The sequence below is a fragment of the Glycine max genome, chromosome 20, assembly GCF_000004515.6.
Source record: "Glycine max cultivar Williams 82 chromosome 20, Glycine_max_v4.0, whole genome shotgun sequence".
Classification (NCBI taxonomy): Eukaryota; Viridiplantae; Streptophyta; class Magnoliopsida; order Fabales; family Fabaceae; genus Glycine; species Glycine max.
This window is the reverse complement of record NC_038256.2, coordinates 42911428-42936030: the sequence shown is the minus strand read 5'-3', so window position 1 is coordinate 42936030 and position 24603 is coordinate 42911428. Positions and strand designations below refer to the sequence as shown.

The window sequence follows — 24603 nt, the reverse complement described above, 5'->3', positions numbered from 1 at the left end:
GTAAAATAGTTTTCTATTATTTGATGTCAATTTACCATTGTTATGTCTATTAAGGAGTTTATGATAAAAATTAATAAACATATTTTATATGATAGTTTGTATGATTATATAACATATTTTATTTTATTAGTATATAATTTTTTTATTTATTACTCTAATACCTTACAGTAAATATAAATGAGTTTATAATTAGGATAAATAAAGGATAGGTATTAAAAAAATTAATTCAGTTAATTGAATAATGTATATGTGATATTATAAAATTTATTTTTTATTAATAAAAAAATAGCTTAAAAATAACAGCGTACTATGAGATAGTAATTAATGCAGGCAGCATCTAGATGTACCCAAACAGAAACAGATTTAATGTTATCTTGTAACGATAACTTTCTTAATCTGATTGTGTTTTGTTATTTATAGCAGTAGATATTGTTACTATCATGATTCATAAGCAAACATAGAATCCGGGTCATTAATAAGAATTGCTAGTGGTGCAGTTGTCAAATCTAATAATTGCCACTCATTCAACCAAATATTTAATTGAAAAAACATTATAAAGAGAAATACTGAGATACTCGTCATTAAAAAGCACACTGCACATTGGACTATACTTTCCCCTTACGGACGCGAGACATGCATATGTTCTTGATCTAGGCTGCTCTGCTCTTGTTTGCAAATCTGACTCATGTGGTTGATCTGCCAAAACAAACATGATTATTTAAATGCCACTAATTTCAAGTTTTAAACAAACTAATCAATTGATTTATGAAAGTAATATAATCAAATTGACAACTACTAATGATTATCCTTAATGCAAGCTTGCAACAATCTTTCTCAAATCATGGAAAGAGGGGGAAATGTATCAAGTGTTTCTTTTACTAGCAAAAATAACACGGGTCACGAGAGGAAGCTCAATATAAAAGTATAAAGACAGAAAAAACATGAAATGAATATGGGTTCTCTCTTTAATTTCTCCACCTCTTGACTTCTCTGGATTTTGACCTGGACATCAAAGTCCTTACACCTAGTCGCACTTCTACATGCGCCTGAAGACATTATGAATTTATGATAAGTTCACACATTTCATTATTCTTAAAAGCCACACATATAGGAATTTTTAATTCCTTTTGGCTATTACTAAACAATCTCTAATTACATTTAAAGATCAATCTTAAAAATACAAATGAATCATGTCTTTTTCCACATCCAATTATGGTTGTGAAATGAGAAAAGAGATTTAAAAAAAATATTCTTTTTATACTCATATATATATAAAAAAATCAAATAAAAGTAAATCTAATTAATGAATGGAAATATTTCTCTAATAATAGCCCGGTAGCATTCTGTGTGAGATGATTCAGTTCTATCATCAAGTTATATAATAGTGGAAGGGTCTAAACAACTAGTCTCCTCGTCTGCATTGCCAACAGTTATATGCCCTAGCTACTCTAGGAAAAGCTCCGTGATCCAACTTCTTTTCTTTTCCCCAACAAATTTAAATTTATAATATCTTGCCTTTGGGTTTGGTAAACTAATTAAGTGTCAATCGATACAAAGCTTAATTTTAATTAATTTAAATCTGCATAACTGATTTTAGTTTAAACAATTAAGTGTAAAACTAAATGAATTATATTTAGCCTTAAGTTCAACATGTTGATCCGTCGATGTAAATTTATTTCAGCTTAGTAGATTTTATTATAAGATACGATATAAATTTGACATGTGTTGTGCATTGGAGAGGATGATATTTGAAAGATCTTTTAACAGTAAGTTTCAAATATTAATTTAATATCACATTTTAATTTAAAATTTTAGAAAAATAAATTTGTGAACCTTTTTTACATATATATTATTCAACTTATTTATTTTTCGTTAATGTGAGAGACTTGACATTTATATTTTGTATTCTAACAATATGTGTTTGATAAGTGGGTTTTGAATAAAAAAGAATTTAACATGTTTATTTAGTGGAAATTTTGAATAAAAAATTATTTAAAAATTTTAGGTGGAAGAAAATGAATGAAAGCACCATATATACTTCATTTTAACAAAGGAGAAGTTAGTCATTCCCCTGTTCCATTATAATTGTGAATTGTTATTTTAACTTTTTAATGTAATATTAATTGTCTTTTTCACATAATATTAATAATAAACAACAAAATTTATAAATAAATTAATAATAAATAAGATTAATTTTATAAAATTATTATTAATTTTTATTTATTTATTAATATTTTTTAGTCTATATAAAATAACTTAAAATGATAATTATTTTAGCACGGAAGAGTATTTGAAAAAAAAATTGGGGGATGGAAATAAAGATTTTGATAGGTAAATCAATTTATTAAAAATATAAAAAAGCCACACTAAAAAACACAAAACAAATCCTCACGCAAAAAACCCAAAACTCCCTGGTTTGAATCTGGCAGCACCAAACTGAACCAAATACTTGAAATGCTATCCAGCAGCAGCTCCTCTGCGCATCTTGACAATCGTTAAGAGTAACTTCAACGCATTGTTCCGCAAATATTTGAACTCGGCAAGCAATATGGCCTAATAAACATTTCTTACTGTACACGCATTAGTCACATTTTTCTTTAAGCACTGGTTACTTACTGTAGTATCAATGCTATTTATTTTTAAAATATTAAAAAAATCAAAAATAAAACATAAATGATTATAAAAATGAAAGTGACCATTACATTGCCATTGCTGATAAATAATTTTTTGTAGACCCCACTCATAGAAAATTGCTCTATTGTAAGAATTAAGTGTTCAAAGATATTTGTATTGAGAAGAATAAAAATGAATGATGTATACATATGAATCCCATTTTAAGCATCCCAAATAAATTATTGGGTTAGAGATGCTCTAAGGGCTAATTACTATTGTCAACCAGACAAATTTGAAATTTTATGCATTTAGAGTTAGATATAATTTTCTCTTAAAAAATGACACTTCACCAAGCCCAAAAATTCCCATGGCTGCAACACTTCCACTTGTCAACATGTGCTTTCCTAATACATTTTGAGGTGTCAAAATTATACATAGTTCAAACTAGAGACAAAGAATACAATTATATTTTTCTAATCAAAATCAAGCTTATAATATAATTTAGTATAACTATTATAGTTTAGTTTCTATGTACTATTAGCGGGAAAAAAAATTTACATTATTAATTAATAAAAAAATATATGATTTCAATAAATTTTTATCTCTGTAAAATATTATTTTTTTTGGTTTAATTTCTATAAAATTTATAGTTTTTTTTAGTCTTTTGTTATAAAGTAACAACATCAATTAATGACATCACATTTACAAATAATAACCCATTAATTTGTCACGCTATTAAGAAGTTTAATAGGACAAGTCACGTGTGATTTTTTGGTAGTATTTTTAAAGCTCTTATCACCGGGTCTAATTTCATCATTTGTTTTAATTTAACATAAATGAGAATTTAAAAATAGAATCATGTAATAGTTTGATAGAAATATTTTATTTCAAAATAATTATTATTTTAATTTTTTAATATAAAATTAATTACATTTTTTCATTTATATATATTATAATATTATTGATGGACACCAAAATTTATAAATGAATTAATAAAGATATAAAATTAATTTTTTAAAATTACTATTCTCTCATGTATTTATTATTTTTTTTAATTTGTGTAATTAAATAATCTAGGATGACTATCATTCTCCCAGGAGGGAACAAAACTTAACAAACATATCATAAATAACAAGATTGGATAATAGTATAATTTTTATTTATTTTTTACATTTATATACTATCTACTCTAATAACTATATATTGTGATATTTATTATTTTGATGCAGTCTTAAATAATCACCCATAAATTGTATAATGCACTTTAATGACATCATGATTCATGAGTTTTTTTTTTTAAAATTAAAATCAGGGAGTGTGTTCTTTTACAAACCGAAAGTTAATTATGTACATGCTGAAGATTACCAAATGTAAATAAACAAACAAAAATAAAGGACCTTAACCTATAAAATTTCATGAGAATTAGATAATATTAAATTTACTTATCAAAGATGATTGAGACTTACATGTATATTTGGCTAAAACTGGACCCCGAAATGAAAATGATTCCCTAAAAATGTATTTTATGTATGTATAAATATAGACCCCTCGAAGTGACTTCCAATGGACACAGTATGCACTATTGAGTCGGCATACATATGGTCATAACATTCATATATTTTCTAATTTTCCACCAGGAACATCCTCTATGCCGTAGCCCCCACCTGGCGCTGGATCTGCATTCTTAGAATCCTTTTCGTGACAATGACGCATCCTATGCTTCTAACCTCTCATTATTCTTTAAATCATGAGTTCTGAAAGGTGATAATCTTCTTTGAATCTTGTGCTTTACTAGTTGCTTACCAATTCTTTTCTATTCTATTCTAACATTAACGTATATATAATAGCATCTCTCCCTCTCTATGCTTGCCCTCCTTGTATATTCCTCAACTTGATGAGCCACTATAGCTTACCACACAACTTTATTCCTTATCCAATTTATAATTAAAGTATACTCTTCGTCACTGGCTTATAGATCAAGTTCTCTTTCTTTATTATTGTTCTTCATTCTTAACTTAGCTTCGAGTGTTATACGACTATACTTTTTTCCTCATTATTTTACGGTCACGCCAACCTTTTAGGACATCTGGAAGAGTAAAGACAAAGAAACTTAAAAACGAAGCCATGGGATAAAATACATGCGCAGGCAGAAAACATCACATGCCAACAACATAATTAATTGGCATCGATTAATTAGTTTCATTTGTGTACTCTGCACTTTTCACATATGTGTATATATATACGCCACAAAACTTAATATATACCTAGATTCAAGATTTCTTTAATTGATTACGTGTTTGCTTTAATATTAGCTTTCAATTCTATCCAAATTAATTCTAACATCATTGATTTTAACTTAACTTTCTACCATGCTTTCAAGGGTCAAAATTGATTTTACACATTGTACGCAATGTATCTAGTTGGAATGACCATGACATTTGGAACAAAATGGCATTTCTATACAGCATACCAGTGCTCTGAATATAACACTTGTTCTTTTCCCTTTACCAATGGGTTGCCAATGATTGAAGCAGAGCAGGGAGATATTTCTATTTGTTCTTTTCAGAAGTGTTTTTTCAATTTAAAAAGACATGAAAATTTTATATGTAATTATATTTTTCTATTGAAAAAGTTAAAACTAAAAAAAATAAAATTTTAGTATCCTTTTATAAACCAGAAAAAGTACCTCGTAAAAAATTATGAAAAAACTGTTATAAAAGTGTTTTCTTTTAAAAAAACCTATCCTATATCGCGGCAAAATATAGTTATATATATAGCTACAAAAAGTTTGTGTTGAAAAAGGGATTATTGCATGACATTGAACTTCGAAATATTTCACCGGTGAACTTTCGGGTAAAAGTTTTTTTTTTTAATTTATGTTACTATTTATCTTAATTGTTATCATAAATCGAACTTGGCATTACCTTTATTTAAAGAATGACTATTATTTATAAGGAGAACGCGTTATACATACATGTGGTAGAAAAAAGAGAAGAACATACGCATGTACCATTAAGTTAGCTAGCTAGGTACCTCTGTAAAGGTAATACCAACAATTTTGCAATTTCATCATAAAAAAGCAAAGTATTTTTTCTCTTCATATTTATGGTAAGATACCCTACTATAGCATCATTCTCAGTCTTTGCTCCTTTGATATTTATGTCCTTTTTCATTCAATGCTTGTTAAGTAAAAGTAAGAACAGGATTAGGCTTCACTTTTAACATATCTGGCTTGTTTGTTAAATATAAAACTTAAGCTCAGCCGCCTATTTATTTATGCATTTTTTTTAATGTCGGACATAATTTGTTTAAAACTTTAAACTAACCTGAAAAATTAATTATATGACATATTTTATAATGAGAATATAATTTTTTATCATAATGAGATTTGAAAATAGACCAATATTGGGTCAAAATCAATAAATCTTTAAAGACGAATATGTTTCTGTTACTTATAACTATAAAAATATTTGAAATTCTTTATTGTAAATTTATGAGTATATTTTTCGTCTTTCAAAATTTCATTTTTTTTTCAAAATAAGGTTTGAATATCTAAAACTACATGTATTATTTTTTTCATCAATTATATATAAAAATATTATATTTTACATTAGTTACATACATAATCAATGTAAAAAAATTATGTTTACATCAATTTCATACATAACTGATATAAAAAGTAATTGTCGTATGTTCAAATTTACATTTGGGTCAAAAAATAAAACATTTTAATATTATGAGCATAGAAAACATATTAAATTTTTTTATATGAATGAACTTCGAAATATTTATAAGAGTGAAAAATACATTTTATTCATCTTTAAAATATATATATATATATATATATATATAATTTTATTAATTTAACCGTTGAATATTTTGATATTAATTTTTTTGTCACACCTACAAATTTCAAATAAATATTATATTTATTTTTGACTTAACTTTTTTAAATTTAACAGAAAAATTAACATAATTTAACATATACAAAAGTTATGAAGGATAGTTATTTCACTTAGAGTTAATCTTGAAGTAACTTATCTTTTTTTTTTGCACGTGTATTTTTCATCTCATATAAGAGAAAATAAGTCTTAAGAATAAGTATTATTTTAAATTTTTAATATAATATTAATTATTATTTTTCATTTATACTCCTAATAATGAATAATATTTTTTTATAAAAACATGATGATGCCTATATTGCATCATTTTTAGCAAAGAAGATTAATTTCCTTGAAAATGAACCATGCATTGACTCATGTAAAAAAATTAGGATGATATTTATTACAGATGTAAAGAGTTTTTTTTTATCAAAGAAAGTACCAAAAGTTTTAAATAATTTATGTACTTTAGTCCATCAATTAACTGATCACTCCCTTGATAAACCCAAAGAGTATAGTTATAGTAAGGAGTTATAATGTAAATATAAAAATTAAACTGACAATTAATTCTCTCTCTCTTTGTCCTATATATTGAGTGGGGATTAGTTGATGAATAGAGAGAGACACGGAGAGAAAATTAATTGAGATAGATATTAGACTTTTATAAATTTGATTTCATTCTTTGTTTAAAATTGAAGCATTATCAGGCCATTAATTGTTGGCACAAGTCAAATTATTGGTTTAGCCATATCGGGAAAACTACTCGTATATTAGAATGATATTTGCAAAGATTATATTCATATGGGGATCTTAAAAGAAATATTAGGTGATGAGCTGGTAGATTAAGATTAGATGGATCAAATCACTTGGTTTAAAGAAGACAAAAAAGAACAAATTTCTCTCACCTTGCTGAGTTGCACAGTAAATCTTCCACATTCAGTTGCCAAATTTTCAAGAAAAAATTATAGAATTCCAGAATGAGCGATAAAATTCAAATATGGCGTCTAAAATATAATTCTTATCCTTTTCGAGATTTATATTATATTTTCTACATTAAAAGACAAAAACTTAGCTAGTGTTACAAATGACAAGGTACAGGTACATAGCACTTCTCACCACTTATCTCTTCCATCTCCTGTTATTTATTCTATTCCTCGATCTCTCTCGAAGACAAAATCAAAAGTTCTTTCATCAATCCCAAAGCGGTGACAAATACTTGACCTTATTATACACATTCATGCATAATTGTCAAAGCACATACGCACATAATTAACAATCACGAAGTAAATTAACCACCCTATCAAATTACTCACAAACTCCATGCTTTCTACTAAAATAGCAGTGATTAATTCCATTACGTAACGCAAGCCACCAACCTCATCTACCTTGTCTTTTTCCATCTTTCAGAACATTAATTTCCATTAATTCAATTATGCTAAACAAATACCGTAAACGCAACAATTTGATCGATCATACAAAGAAACCCAGAAAACAGAATATATGAATCACAAGGGGAACAATTAAACTTGAAATTCAGCAAAATTCACCGCTTCAGCTGGTATGAACTAAATTCATGATATTCACACAAACAAGAATCTCGTAATCCAACAAACCAAACCATAGAACCAAATCAAAGGAAACGAATTGCAAAAGGTAATTAATGGGAGGATTGGAGAGAATTCAATTCAATGTTATGTTGATTCGAGTAATGAACATATACTATTCGGGATCCAATATTTCACATCTTATACAAAGTGAAATATATATAACATATAAAAAAAACCAAAATAAGAGGGGGGGAGAGGGAGAAAGAAGAAAGAAATTGACCAAAGAAGTGGAATTGGATTAAAAAAAGAAAAAAAAAATTGTGTAATTTACGTAGTTCGACAGGGTCGAAGGTATGGTTGTTCGAGGAAGCTAAGGTTGGAAATTTTTTGATCATGTACAAGTAGTGCATCCCCTCTTGGGAAAAGTGGATCTGAAGAAGGCGTCCATGTCCTCCTTATTCGTGACATCGAAGAACTGAAACTCCTCAAGTAGTTTTCTTTTACACGAGGCGAACTTCGGCTTCCTCGGCGCCGGCGGACACGTCATCGTCGCCGGAATTTTGCTCTCCTTCGACGTCGGAGTACGGCAACTCTCGTCGTTGACTTTGACGCCGACATCGACGGTGATGGCACCGTCGTTTTCGGCCTCGGCTTGTGTGACGGCGGAGGAGACGGCGTTGCGGTCGTCTTGGGCGTCGGAGGGGAGGTCGTCGTCGGTTTTGACGACGGCGGCGATTCGGAGCTTTGGTAGCTCGTGGTGGAGGTGCAAGTCGGTGGACATGGTCTCGGTGATGTTGGTGGGGACGCGGAAGAGGAAAAAAAAAATTACTCAACGTGAAGTGCGTGACCGCGTTTGTTCGCGTTTATATAGACATGGTTTGGGGGGGGTTGAAAAACTTTACTGAAAGCTTTCAAAGCGTGCGTTAGAAGGTAGAAAGATGAGAGAGAGAACGGTAGGATTAGCAAGAATGGTAGGAAGATGATGAGAGAGAAAGATAAGTGTTTTTGGTTGGAAGTGGGGTAACGGGGTATCACTATCATCACTAACTCGTTTAATTTCACATTTACGCAACTTTATTATAATCGGTGAAATTTCAAGAAAATTTCTTTAATTTGTTTTTCTTTATAGTGTGATACTTAATTAACTGATAAAGAAATTTTATTTTATTTAGATTTTATATCAATTTAGTATTTTACATGTAATATATTCGCATAAACTTGTAAGAATTTCCGAATGAATTTGATTGTCCCGATTTTAGATTAAGCAATTTGAAAAAATAATGTATTGTTATTTAATTAGTTTAGAATAACTGTTGTGTAGAACTGTACTTTCTTGTTTCTAGCACTGTCATTTTTCATTATCCACGTTAGCACAATTAATTTTTCTGGTGTGTGAAACTGGAGTTAAAGAGTTGGCAAACTAGGGTCTAGGGGTGTATAAAACGACAGAAAAACTTGATGACGTGAACACTAGATGAAACCTTAACTAATTTCATTTATTATCAATTAACATTGTATATTAAAAACTCTTAACTATATGCAATTGCTTGCTTAAATTCTTATATAGGGAAAATATCTTTTCATAAATTAGCACCTTTGCTTTCTATGTAAAACTGAGTTAACGGAGGCTAATAGTATCAGTAGTGAGGTTAAAAATAGTAGGGTTTTATTAGGATGCATTGATAACATTTTTTAAGACAAAAAAAAAACATCTTTGATTCCTCAAATAATATCCTCCCAGGACTCGTTACCATAAATCTTGTTTAATGGTGCTTATTTCTTTCTTTTGTGGCATTGATTCCTTATGGAAAATTTTACAGCTGGGGGCACCTCATATACTCCGTGCGATAGCATAGTTTTTGGTGAACGACAAATGAAACTAGTCCGCGTGTAAAATATAACTTGTTTTGGACAAAAATGCCCTTGTGTGTTAGATATGGTAGTATTGGCCGCAGCAGATAAAACAGACTTTCCCGAACGGATGTCACGGCCCTTTGCTTTTACAAACAGTCAATAGTGGAACGTACAGCTTACGTTATAGGCAAAAGGATAGCTATTGTCGCATGGTCCCGTCACCACGCTCTTTCAAAGGCGCGTGACAAACAACCTCCACTCATTTTTTTTTTTCTGATTAATTTTTGTAGGCAAAGTGCTCAATGTACGCTGTCTATTTTTTCCTTTCCTTTCCAGTTTTCATGATTATTCAGATTCATGCATACTTACGGTATTTTTTAAATATAAGGGTTTTTTTTGTTCAAAATAGAATATGAATAGATTATTTTTCAAATGATGTTTATTCGAAACACCTCATGTATGTCTACCAATAAAAACAAGTTTAATTTTCTCATACAAATTTGTTACTATTTTGTTAATTAATCAGAAATTAGTTTTAATGTAACTTTTAAGGAAGACACTTATGAGATGGGAATCATTCAAAAACTGTGCAGGCAACATCTTAGTTCTATGTCAAAGTTGATTTTACAAAGAAACAAGTAAATTTAGTTGTCCAATTACTGACAAGGGCATCTAAACCGTATGTTGGCCCCTATTGTTTCAATAGTATCGCATTGTATTGGGTAGTAGCTTTTGAGTGAAATAACATGAGTATCTTTCATTCGAAAAATGTGACTTTTCAATAATTATTATAAAACTTAATCGATCTATATTTTTTTTTATTAAAAATAATGAAAAAAAATTACGTTATTAGTATATTTTAATTAAATTCTAAAAACATATTTTGTATTATCATTTTAATTATAATTAAAATGTGAATTTAATATAAGAAATTATATTGTTATTCCATTATACATAATCATGTATATAAAAATTATCAGATTTTATAATAATTATTTTAGACATAATTTTTTAATTAATTGGCAATATAATTTTTTTCACTTTGACATCGTATCAATATTAAACTATAATATTTTTTCTTTTAAATGTGAGACTTTTTAATATAACACGTCAAATGATAAACATCATAATTAATCAAAGTTATTTTATTTTACTTTTTTTTTCAAATTTTTAAAGACTAAACTTCAATTAGGATGATTAATAAAATATGTATTATGTATTTTCACTATAAATCTTCATTAAAAATAGCGGCTTTTCAAATTTTATATCAGTGGGAGCCTTAACTTCTGTTAGCATGAGAGAGAGCCAGGCAATATGAGTAATTATAATTATATATGAATGATTAAATATTGTTTTAATATTAGCAATTTATTTTAATTATACGGTTGAAATTCATTTCTCTTATATTCTTATATCTCATTTGATACATTTTTCTCTTTCTTTATGTATACAAATGGATTACACTTTAAAGAAAAATTATATTGTAATCCAATTATGAATTCACATACAGTTGAAAATTATTTAATTTTGTAGTAACTGATAAAAATCATTATAAGATAAATTTGAATTTGAATTAGTTGACACTGTAAAATTTTAAAATAGATCAACCCAAACTTGCCTAACTTAATTAGCCCCACTCTACATTAGCTCGGCAAAAAAAATGGTACTAAATCCACTTTCAATATGTAGGTTGAAATGGTTAGCCCATCTTATTTATAAAGGGTTGGCACATGGAGTCACTAAAAGTAAAAGAATAAAGAAAAATGTTAAAAATTTAAAAATTAAATGTCATAATTATTTTAAAACTCATATTTGTAATTATTTCTAAATAATAATTTTCCATAATTAATTGATAACTTAAATATTTACATTATATTTATTGAAACTAAACTAAAACAATATACATACCCAAATAATGGTAAATAATTGTTCACCTTATCGTCAGAACTTATGTCCTATTGTTCACCAAAGACGTGTATGTAGTATCAAACTCAACATAATTAAGCACCAACTTGAATTTCACGAAGCTATCCTAATTAATTTTCTAAATAACGTATGCATGTTACTATATATACAGTATTGTCCCACGTGCTCCCGCTCATCTTTGTATGCCCAATAATATCACCCTTTTTTTACTCATTTTTTTTACCCTTTCTATGGCCAATAATATATATATATATATATTGTAAATTTTATGAATTATGTCTCTTAAAAACGGTTCATATTTCGAGATATACGGAACATTAATATTTGATATGTATGTACGAAGGCTTTAAAGATAGGATGGTGGCATGCCAAATTTTTGTATATTTACCGAGATTGTGTGAAAGAAGACAAGTTTGCATGATTGGATTTCTATCTTTTGAATACACATGGCAAATGAATTGATTATATATATATATATATATATATTTGTCATCGTTATTTTTCTGTCCTTTCGTGCTACATGATTGACAAATGGCTATACTATATATGTAAATGAAAATGACTTCCTATTCTTCAAAAAGTTAATTTTTTTATGTTTGGTCCTAAACATGTTGAGACGCAAGCAAATTACCGTAAACACTAGCCGTAATCATGTCATTACTTTGTTAATTAAGAGAAACTTGTTTTGCCAGCCGTTCTTGAAATCAAAATGTTATTTTGATTATTTAAAATTTTAATTACCATTCCATAATTGATTTTTCAATTTTATTATACGTCCATTTGTTTTTAAGAAAATACTGACACCATTAGAAATTAGTGATATTTGTATATTTACATCTTGAATTTAAACTTCTGCCTATTTTCAATTAATTCGATTACCTCTCGGATTATTGAGATAACACAAATAATCTAGTTGATACTGTAAGGCATTTTTATTTGATGTAATTTTAATGAATGATCAATAATTAATTCTTAATTATAGGCCTCTACAGAAACTAGGTACTGATTCTATAGAAACTATGTACCGATCAAATTTGATAAACTAATTAATACTTTGACGATATACATGCAATAAGTAATTTGTTTGTCAAAGCATATATATTTAATTAACTGCTTGAAAATCTTATCTGACTATAATTAATCAAAACAATGAAATGCAATCTCGCAAGATCGATTTTTTTGGGTGAAAACATAAGGTAGATTGAATGGATCGGGTGTATTTTTGGCAGCAAACAAGTGAAGTACATGAATCTGAAGTGTATAGACGATAGAAGTGTAATATTGAAAGGGTTTGGAATATATAGACATATTAATTATTTAAAATATATTGTCCCCTGTAAAATGGCATTAACATGTGTTGGTAATCTCTTTGTCTGTTGCGGAAAGATGGGTCTCATTAGGTGATCCCATCATGGAAGAGGGGTGTTCGCTTTCGTCCACCCCACAGCAGATGCGCGTGCACATGGCCAATGCATGCAAAGAACACCACCTATCTTTCTGTGCCTTCTTCTTCGTGATCTTTCTTTTGATATCATTAGAGGAGCATAGGATACCATCTTAGAGCCTTCAATACGCCCATCTACTCCTCTCTCTCTCACACACTCTCTTTCTCTTTCTATCTATAAATAAATAAAAAATTGTGTTTGTTAGCGTGGATTGGGTTTACCAAATACCAACCCATCATCAAATGAATCTTTCCACGTGCATTGTCTCCTTACTACTCATTTATGTGCTTGGTTTTCACCACTACTCATGAGCAACCACGGTTATATTTTTTTTTTTACAAATCCATTTTTGTATTGTGCTGGAATAATTTCCTACATAGTGCAATTTACAACACAAGTTTTATCATGAGTTCTTTTTTTCTTTTTTAATAGGCAAATAGCAAATTTATTGAATACGACATGTGCTGTGCACAAGAAGATTTAGAATTTAAGTTATAAAAATGTATATAATAAAGTATAGACCTTTTAACAATGAAATTATTATTTTTTTTTATCAGAAAAATTTAATCACAAATTTTGGGTTTCGAAAAAAATTATTATAAACTTCTAGATACAATTGTCATTTGATTCTTACATATAACAAAATATAAAATAAATAAACATGAGAAAATCCAAATGCTAATAACCCAATAACTCATACAAGTTGATTCACATATTCAACAAATAGTACACCATATGATTTCATCCACTATAGAATTTTCCTTCTTTTATTAGAAAACAAATTAATATTTTTGATAAAATTTTCCTTCTTTTATTAGAAAACAAATTAATATTTTTGATAAATTGTTTACAAATTATATTTGAGTATTGTATTCTTGTATCTATGCAAAATAGTATTAACAATTACTCTTAAATTTTTTAGGATTTTATTCTTTAATCTATTTCTATATCTAATTAATTAATGAATTTTTTGTAAGATATTTTTGTAAATAATACAGTAACTAATTTAAGAGTTTTATAAAAAAAAGTCAAAATAAGCTAACTAGAAAAACTCCCACAAATAAGACCATAGTAGAAGTTTCTACAAAAATTCAACGTATTTACATTACATAACATTTTTCTTATTTGGCCATTTTCTCATTATACTAATATATGTACTTGGTTTTTGACTTTTACGTACATGGCTTCAGGCTTCTGGGTGTCGCACGTGCAGAAAGGTTTTACAATGATTGTGACTGCACCATGCGGAACTACCAGGTAACTGCCTCATTACTATATATATATATTAACTGCAGTCGGCATAGTTTAACCAGAAAACAGACAAAGCTTCAACATTCTTAGTCTTTACCTGCTTAACTAACACTTTACTCTTCACGCCAAAGTTAATCTAGAATTGTGACCTTTTGTTAGTTCTTTCACCTTTTCATTTTAATAGTTAATATGCTTTATTCTGTTTCTCAGATAGATCAACTAGTCGCCAGATCCAAAGAAAGTATAAGAAGATCGTTCATAACAAGCCATATGTATATGTGTTAAGGTTTTCTTTCCAGTTTTGCAGTCTGTCTTTTTCTTTCTCAAGCTTGTGAATCAAGTTTGTTCTGTGCGACTATGTACTATTGTTTTTATTTATTTATTTATTAGTAATGATAAGGAACCTAACATGCAGATTGAGGTGATGCACATTGCACAAGATCTCGTCGACATAAGACACTAATTCTTTTCCTTTATTTATAGAAAAGTCGAATTTGAGGATCTAACGAATATGTGATATGCTTTTTTTTTTCTTCTAAATATACATAAATAAAAATTGAAGTTATTTTATATATGTAGATTCCAATTAGTAGTTATACTAGCTACTTAACACCGAAAGATATGAAAAAAATATAAAATAAAAGGAAATAGCTAGAAGACAATTCAATATTGGGTAGCGAATTTTGTATCCCTATATTGTTGCTTGCTTGTTCACTCAACATGTTGTTCTCCAGCTGGACTACTATTGGCATTATTTGAGGTTGCATGAGGTTCATGTTTTGGCTGATATAGGATAAGCTTAAGCATGCCCATGTTGAACTGATGATGATGATCCCCTAACCATCGTCCTCAATTGCTCTCAAAGGTATCCTAAGAAATCTCATTTATAATATCTTAGCTATTCCAATACTAGAATATATAATACGTAGTACTTCTCTAGCTCGGTTTAATTGCACATTAATTCCATGGCTTTGTTTAATTAGTACTTTCAAGAAAGGAAAAGAGAATAAATAAAAAAAATTGATCGACTTCTTCCATAAACATAAATCAATTTATGTATATCTAACTTTTGCAGAATTTCTTTTTTATGTAACTTTTACAATAGCTGATATGTATGAGCTGATTTTAATTTATGGGAAGAATTCAATTTAATTATTTTACTTTCTTGCTTTTGTTTTATATAAATAATTATGTAAGCAATCATTGAACCTTAAACTTTTACATCCTTTGGTACACAACTTTTATAATTGTCAGAATTGTATTATAATGGTGGCTTGGGACACGAGATTGTAGTGTCTAATAGAGTTAAGTGTACACAATAACAAAAATCCTGTCCACTTATGACAATCAAGTCATAAATTGATTAACAACCTACAATTGTGAGAAAAATGATATAAAATTCTCAACTAAGAATTTTGGGCGAGTAGATTGAATATATTTTCTCTTTTATTAATTTAACCTGCGTCTTGTGAATTATACATAGTTCAAATTTATAACTAAAAATAATTAGAGGAAGAATTAAATATATTTTCAATATTTGAAAGTATCATTTTTTAAAAATTTATATTTAACATTAGTTTATTTTCAATCCTTAAAAATTTTAAAATTATGTATATATACTTTAACTTTTAAGTTTCAATCAAACGATTAAAATATGACATTTTTAATAAATATAAAGATAAAAAATAAAGAAATGTTAAATAAGGATTAAAATAAATAAAGTGGTGTATTTTCAACGATCAAAACTATATTTAAATAAAGTGATCTCAACCCCCAATAGCCAATGGTACTTTCACTTTCAAATCACGCGATTCACGAATAAGGTAGAAACCAAGACTGTACAGTTTCACTTCCACGGACGTAACGGACCTAATCAAATTAGTCAAAATTATATAAACAACCGCAGAATGAAGCTGTTTGACAAATTAGAAAAAAATAATATTATATGCCGAAATAAATATATAGCTTCCCATATTTTTCGGTTCCCCACAACTATATATATATAGCTTCCCATATGTATGTGTGTATTTGTAGATATACGAAAAATATTAATTCAAACAATTTTTATTAGTATACCATCACACAACAGATCGATTGTCTTGGCACTCATAAAAGATGGCGACTCTTCATAACAAAACCTTCATGTCCATGCTCATGCATGTGTCAGTGCTGCATAAAATTGAATACAGCCAAACATCAACCAATTTATCATAATGGGTTATCAAAGACATGATCATATACTATTTTAATATTGACAATAAATGAAAACGTACGCAGTTTCTGTTTTCTCCGACCCCGAGAACGGAGAACCCAATCCGAGAGGAAGTTGTTGGCAAAATTACACTGAACCATAGGTTGTTTTGCTAAGATATTTGGCCTGTGAGTTATGATACATTTTTTTCACTCGGCATGAGTTATTGAAAGAATATAATTATGTCTTCATGTCATTAGTAAAATTGTGATTGTACACCACGGATACGAGAGATCATAGGATATGATAAGAAAAATAATAATAAAGAAATTAATTATACATGATAAATTCTAGACTATAATAAGAAAATTAGATATAAAAATATATTGACATATATTTTAACATATCCTAAGCTATAATAAAGAAACTAAATACAAAAATATATTGACATATATTTTAACATACCACTACAGTCGAAACGGGAAGTTGTTGTACGCTTAGATTGTTCCGAAAATTCTCAAATAGAACCAAGGGAAGACCCTTTGTAAAAATATCTGCAATCTGATAACGTGACGGGACAGGTAAGACTCGAACTTCCCCACGAACAACCTTTTCACGAACAAAGTGAATATCCATCTTGATATGTTTAGTGCGTTGATGTTGAACAAGATTTCCTAAGAGATATAAGGCGCTAACATTATCACAATATATCAAGGTAGCTTTCTGAATACGACAATGAAGCTCTAGAAGAAGGTTTCGTAACCAAAAAGACTTAGAAACCACATTGGTAATGCCTCGGTATTCCACCTCCGCACTAGAACGTGACAACGTAGCTTGCTGTTTGACGAACCAAGAAACACATAATAACCAGATGTAGAGCGTCTGGTATTCGGACACCCACACCAATCAACATCTGTATAAGAGAAAATAGTGGATGTGTAAGATGGACAAAGATGCAAGCCATGATCAAGAGTAGTTTGAATGTAGCAAACAATGTGCTTGAGAGTGTGCATGTGTTCTTCCTTCGGGTCATGCATGAATAAACACACCTATTGCACAACATAAGCAATATCGGGTCTTGTGAAGGTGAGATATTGAAGAACCCCTAGAAGGCTTTGTTAATGAGATGGATCAACATATGGTGTGATAGAATTAGCATTGAGCTTTGGTTTCCTGTCAACCAGAGTAGGAGATGGCTTACAAGATGACATGCCGACCCGTTCAATGATCTCTACTGCATATTTTCGCTGAGATAAGAATAGACCACCTGATGACGAGTTACAACTATACCCAAGAAATAACTCAATGGCCCTAGGTCCTTCATAGCAAATTCCGAGTTAAGAAGGGATATGATGGACATGCGAATAACATAAGAGGAAGTTGTTAAGATAATATCATCCACATACAAAAGAATGTAAGCCATAGTTGTACTTTGTCGATAAATGAAGAGAGAATGATTATAAGTATTGTGAGAAAACCCAAGAGTAGAAATATAATTAACGAATCTCTTGTACCAAGCCCAAGGGGCTTGTTTGAGGCCATATAGAGATTTCTTCAACAAGCATACATGATTAAGATGATTTGGGTCCCTAAAACCCATAGGTTGATGCATGTACACAGTCTCTTTGAGTTCTCAATGCAAGAAAGCATTCTTCATGTCAATTTGGTTAATGGGCCATGCTTTAGATATGGCTAAATTGAGAACAATGTGAATAGTTATTGGTTTGACTACCGAGCTAAAAGTCTCACCGCAATCCACACCAACTTGTTGTGTTTTGCCATCCCCTACAAGACAGGCCTTATGTCCCTAAAAAACACCATTAGATTTTTCTTTATGAGTAAAAATCCACATAGACAGAATCACATTAACATCAGGTAAACGAGACACCAATTCCCACGTCTTATCTTTAATAAGAACATTAAATTCATCATTCATAGCCATTTTCCAATTCGGGTCATGAAGGGCAAACACAAGATTACATGGTAGAGGGGATTTAGTGACATTATATGTCGTTTGGATTTGAAAATTCCATGCTAACTATGTGTCACGGGTTTGGGAGCCGGAAAAGGAATGGATTGATATGGAGGTGAAGGTTGAGTACCAACTTGCGGGTTAAGCAAGACTTGCTGGGCAGGTTGTTTTGGGCCTGACAGAGAGGTCAAATGGTGGACCACATAAGGGGAGGGTTCGTTGTCCATAAAACCATAAGTGTGAGGCTATGGAGTATGCAACTTAGAAAAATGGAATTATGTTTCATAAAAAATGATATGAAGAATTAGTATGATTTTACGAGAGGACAAACCATAACACTCGTATCCACGATGATTAGATAGGTACCCCAAAAGACACACGGGTGGAACAGGCTTGAAATTTATTTATGGTAGTAGATGAAAAAAGTGGATAGCATAAACACCTAAACACTTGAAGATGAGAGTAGGAAAGATCCTTTTGATAAAAAAAACCTTGAGAGGTGATTGATAGGCTAATTGTTTACTTGGAAGAATGTTGAGAAGATATGTTGTCATTTACAAAACATGATGCCAAAAAGAAAGTGGTAAAAATACATGGATTAGTAGAGTACAAATAATGTTGTTAATGATACATATTTTTCTCTTGACTTTCCCATTTGTGATGATGCATGTGGATAAAAGAGACAAAAAGTTGATCCATTTACTTTTCAAAATTTCCCAAAGGATCCAACCAAACTTAACACAAGTTTTTTTTTTCTGTGTTAATTAATATCTCTCTTCACTAAAATTATAATTTGAGGATTTCCAACCAAATCCCAAACATACCATATGACAATTTCCTTTTATTTAAGTACATATATATGCTATATATCCTAAAGAAAAGTTTATGTGCTATATAGCTCTTTATTTAAGTAAGACTTGTCTAATCGATTTTCAGGAGCAAATCACATCCATGCTTAAGTTTTCAATATTTAAAAGTCTGCATTTGGTCACATCATTTATAAGGAATCCTATGAAACTAGGAATTAAAATTTAAAATTTAAAAGATAAACCATTATTTTAAATGTCCAATATACCAACAAATTTGTGAGAGGGTAACCGCATTGTATTTTGAGAAGGAAAAAAAAGTAATGAAGTTTAAATTTTGCAGAATAAGATAGTTAGAAAGAAAACACCATCCTAAAATAAGATTATTTAAACTATAATATAAGATCCTTCGTACAATAATAATTTAAACTTTAATATAAGATTATTTTTAATTTTTAATATTTTCTTAAAAAAAGACATTGAACTTTTATTTAGATTGAGATAAAGATAAAAGAGGATGGATTGAAAGAGATAAAAAGTTTAGAAGATAAAATGTATAGATAAAGATAAAATAATGGTAATTTGATATAGTTGAGAAAAAAATTTACCAGTTGCATGATTTATATGTGAAATGCACCTCAATAAAAGAGAAAGTGGTGTCTATAACTATTCAAGTTAGGTTAGGGGTTAAACAAGTAAGTATAAGTTCAAATTCAAATTCCGTGTCGAACAACCATGTAAGTATACAAAAATTATGAATGGTACTTAGTTAGAGTATTGCTATATCATCTTACAAACTTCTTAATTCTTAATACTCTATAAAATAAATATTAAATGAAAATAGAAGTATTTGATATATAAAATAGTCTTTAAGTATTTTAGAATATATATATATATATATATATATATATATATATATATATATTAATTTTGATTATTTATAATAAGATATAAAGATCAATATGTATTTATTCCTCTTATCTTACATTTTTTCCACTAATACATCATGCCAATAAGTATGTCACTTGGAAAGTACATTTTTTTTTCTGTGAATTTGTTTTTCTTCTTCCTCTATGACTTTCAAAATAAATTTTAAAAAAAACCTCAGTTTTATTGATTTTTGATAAATTTCCACAAAAATCGCTTTCTCCCACTATATGTTTAGTTTAATTCATTCGCCATAATAACATGACTGTAGCCTATAGGATAATTAATGAAAACGCTTTGGAAGTCATTATTTTTCAGAAAACTCATTCATATCTTTGGACTTTGGTGACCGCACTTGGCACATATGAGACGGATAATGGGGCATCCTATGCTACCCAACTTATTGGGATGGGAAAATGAAAGTGTTCTTGTCGATGCACTACATTTCGTATATAATATAATTATTGTTACAATCAACTATAGGATGGATTTTCAAAGAGGTTCATAGTCTCTGTGCCGTGGAGTGCAAGAAATTAACTAGGATAATTTTCTTACCACGATTATTGATATTGAATGGTTTTCAATCATAGGCCAATTAACTAACATAATGTAGAAACGTTCTTTATTCTTATCCTTTCCTTGGGTTTAGTTTGGACTTTATGAATCGATCGAGGTCACACGTGCAGAACTTTATCAAGATTGGGTCCAAAAAATGTTGGTTTTCATGAAAGCCTAGGATATTTGTATCGTTGACTACAGGCATTCAGGTGGTTGCAATTTTGGTGGAAGCCAACAAATCTACAGCATGCATAGTCTTTGCCTGTATAACAGCCAATTTACAACTTATGGACAAGTAAAGTTATCCACGAATTTTTACTTTTTCTTATTTCCTTTCCTGTTTTGTTTTAAAATTTAATATATTTCTCTAGCTAACATTGGTAAAAAAAAAGAGACTGAAATCTCTTAATATTTTTATTTTTATAATTGGCATAAAATTATCCTAATTGTAAGGAATTTAAAAAGACAGAGTCTCACGTTACCTAATTGAGTATTGTATTATTTATTTATATATCAAATTGTTTTAAAGAATTTTTAAGTGACTAATAGAAGGCATGAACTCAGCAAAAAAAAAATGAAGAAGAAAGAAGACATGAACTCAAGTGCATGAATTTGGGTCTTGTGGGCCGTATCTAGTACAAATTCACTGATCCCTCCACTTGCATGTGATAATAGGCCTCCCAAAACTTTTGTCTTGTGATTTAATAAATTCTGCAGATCCATGTTTATCGATTTTGACTCAGTCTTAAATGTACAATTTTTACTGTCATTTTCTTCAATGTTATTGTGTGGTCGTTTTTCTAACATTCTAGTTATTTAACCTTATCTTTATCCCACAATGTTACTCTTTTCTAAATTTGCAGATTAATCAACTTTTTCTTGTACTAACATTTAATTATTGGTTTGATAAATATCTTAACTGCAAAAAAAAAAAAGAGATAAAAATTACTTTCACCGAAACTATTTTTCATGAGATCGCACTCATTTTCTTTCTTTGTCTGACTCTACTCCTGGGTTATAAATTTGGTTTGCTATTTATGTTGCCTTGATTTTAAATTGTGAAGTTATATTGTATACTTCTTCGTCTTTAATTATAAGATTATTTTTTAATTTTTAAATATATTAATTATTTTTTCTTACATATTTTTACATAATTATTTTTTTTCCAAACATTAATAAGAAAGTGAATAAAGAGATAAGAAAAATATAATTTTGAAATGATACTACAATTAATTAACATATTTAATGTGATTAACTATTTTTTAAGGGACGTTATAATTAAAAATGAATGAAGTAATTAATTGGTGTTACACTGAGATAAGTGCTTTAGTCCAATGTGTTCACACTCATGAGGATGGTATTAATAGTGATGATGGACAATAATCTTAAAGAAGATTAATTGAATTGATAAATAACATATTTTAAAATATTATAATTTAAATTTAATGATCACGTGAGATTTTAGTGAATTCTTAAATAAGTATTTTAATATAAGTATTTCATTTAAATTTAACAATTAAGATTAATGATTCTGTTGATGTGAAATGCTAATTATTGTGTAATTAACAATTCAAATACCTTATACAGGCATGCTATTTATCCCTTGTTTTAGTCATTATACATGTAATTAGATATGTTCTGGTGTTGTTTGTCTTTTTTATTACAAAATAATAACCTTTATGGTCCCTTTTAAACACATTGCTAGGTTGACACCGTTAATGGGCTTTGTGAATTTCAGGAAAATTTGGGCATTAAGTCAAACAGCTGCCACAGATCTGTTCATAAAACCTTGTATTGGTTTAAGAAGAGTGAGAGCTATATATCGATAGACAACTTGCTTTGAAAGATTAAGGCATTTGAGAGGGCATAAACTATTAGTTCAAATATTCTTCCACCATAATACACATTCCACTAACACAAGTAATCATCGATTTTACCCCTCATTAAAAGAAAACTTAACCAATCCCTTTTCATCTCGTGTTACATATTAGAAAGAAAATTGTATAATACAGTAATTTATTTAGTAAATTACACTAAGTTTCCTAGGGTTTTATAAAATTACACAAAAATCTTATTTTTTTTTTTTTGCTGAACAATTCTCTGTTTTATCTACCCTTACACTATCCCATTTAATTTTTAAAAATATACATTGACACTACTCCTTTATACATTACACTATAAGAAATGTTGTTGTAAATGTTAAAAAAGCAGAAAAAATTAATGTAATTTTACAAAATTTTAGGAATGATTAGTGTAATTTATTGGTATAATTTATTCTTATGAAGAGCTCTTTCTAACGACTGATTTAAGAAGATAGCAATTGATTCATTACGGTTACGGGATTGAAAGCTCGTCATGAAATTCCATTTTTTGGTTGTGCTTGTACCTGTAAATATAACCAAAACAAAGAGACCCAACATTTAAGTTCTTTGTCTATTTGCAATTTAAAATACTATCAGTGTGTAATAAAGGGAAATTAAGACAGAGCCATTAAGATTGGAGCCATTAAGGGAAATTAAGATTGAGAACCATAAAGATTGGAGCCAAGAGCAGATAGTTCTTGAAATTTATTAAATAAAGATTAGTAATATTTGTGTTTGGCTACAATGATACACAGATAATTAAGGAAGTTTCACAATTAGCATATAGAAAAATAATATACATGTAAGATGGCTTTTATGAAGAGTGCTTCCTAACCACTGATTTATGAAGATAGCTGGCTGTAATTGAAAATTTGCCATTAAAAACTCTTAAAATATTGGTTGCACTGAAACATGTTAATATAGCGAAAATAGTGAAGCAAAGCAGTACAATCGTACGTTGATGCATAACAATTAAAATGCAATCGGTAGATGAAGGTTATTATTGTTGAGTGAGACACTTCAGTTGATGGCAACTAGAAGAAGGTAGTAAACCTGAAACATCTATACCATGGACACTAATGTTGCTGATATGTTCAATATTAAGTGGTTAAAGACATAAAAGACCTTTAAAGAGAGACCTAAGTTAATGAGCCATTCTTCCATCTTCTAATTCTCTTGTTCTTTAAATATTTATGCAACTTCTGATTAAACTATGGTTAGGTTTAAAACTCAAGTTACAGGCTGAAATATATTATCAAGGGAAAGAAAATATTAAAAATAATTCTTTGTTCCCTTGTTATGCTTTGTCTAGAACTTATAACCGAATGTTACGGATGAACATTAACCTCATACGTATGGGTATCTATGTATTAAGTTGATCTTATAATTTTTTTTTCCAGTTTTTTATTTATTAAAATTGAACAGTCTAGTCAATATACTGCTTTATACTTTTCTTGTACTCTTTAAATCTACAAAAGGGAAATAATTTGTTTATAGTGAGTTGATTGATAGGAGTAAAAGTACCAGGAATATGAAGAGGAATGGATGCTAGATAACAATATTAATGTACTTCTTAAAGTTACCAATTTGATCCTTTAATTGCTCCACTTTTATTTTCTTCTTCTACCAATTAATCAAGTGTGTTAGCTGAAAATATTGATTCCTTCAGTGGTTACTTTATTATATTGGATTAATTAGCAGCTGTAAGCAATTTGTTCTATGACAATTTTACCTTATTCGCTAAGCAATAGTTTATAGCACCTACTGTCC

General features: G+C 29.0%; 1 protein-coding gene across 1 annotated transcript; it reads right to left on the bottom strand.

Annotated features, from left to right (window-relative positions):
• Nucleotides 1–8173: 8173 nt before the first annotated feature.
• Nucleotides 8174–9483, bottom strand: LOC100804534 (cyclin-dependent protein kinase inhibitor SMR1). Its single transcript, XM_003556248.5, has one exon. It carries the CDS (start codon nucleotides 8820–8822, stop codon nucleotides 8433–8435), a length of 390 nt encoding a protein of 129 aa, XP_003556296.1. The 5' UTR covers nucleotides 8823–9483; the 3' UTR covers nucleotides 8174–8432.
• Between the last annotated feature and the right edge of the window lie 15120 nt (nucleotides 9484–24603).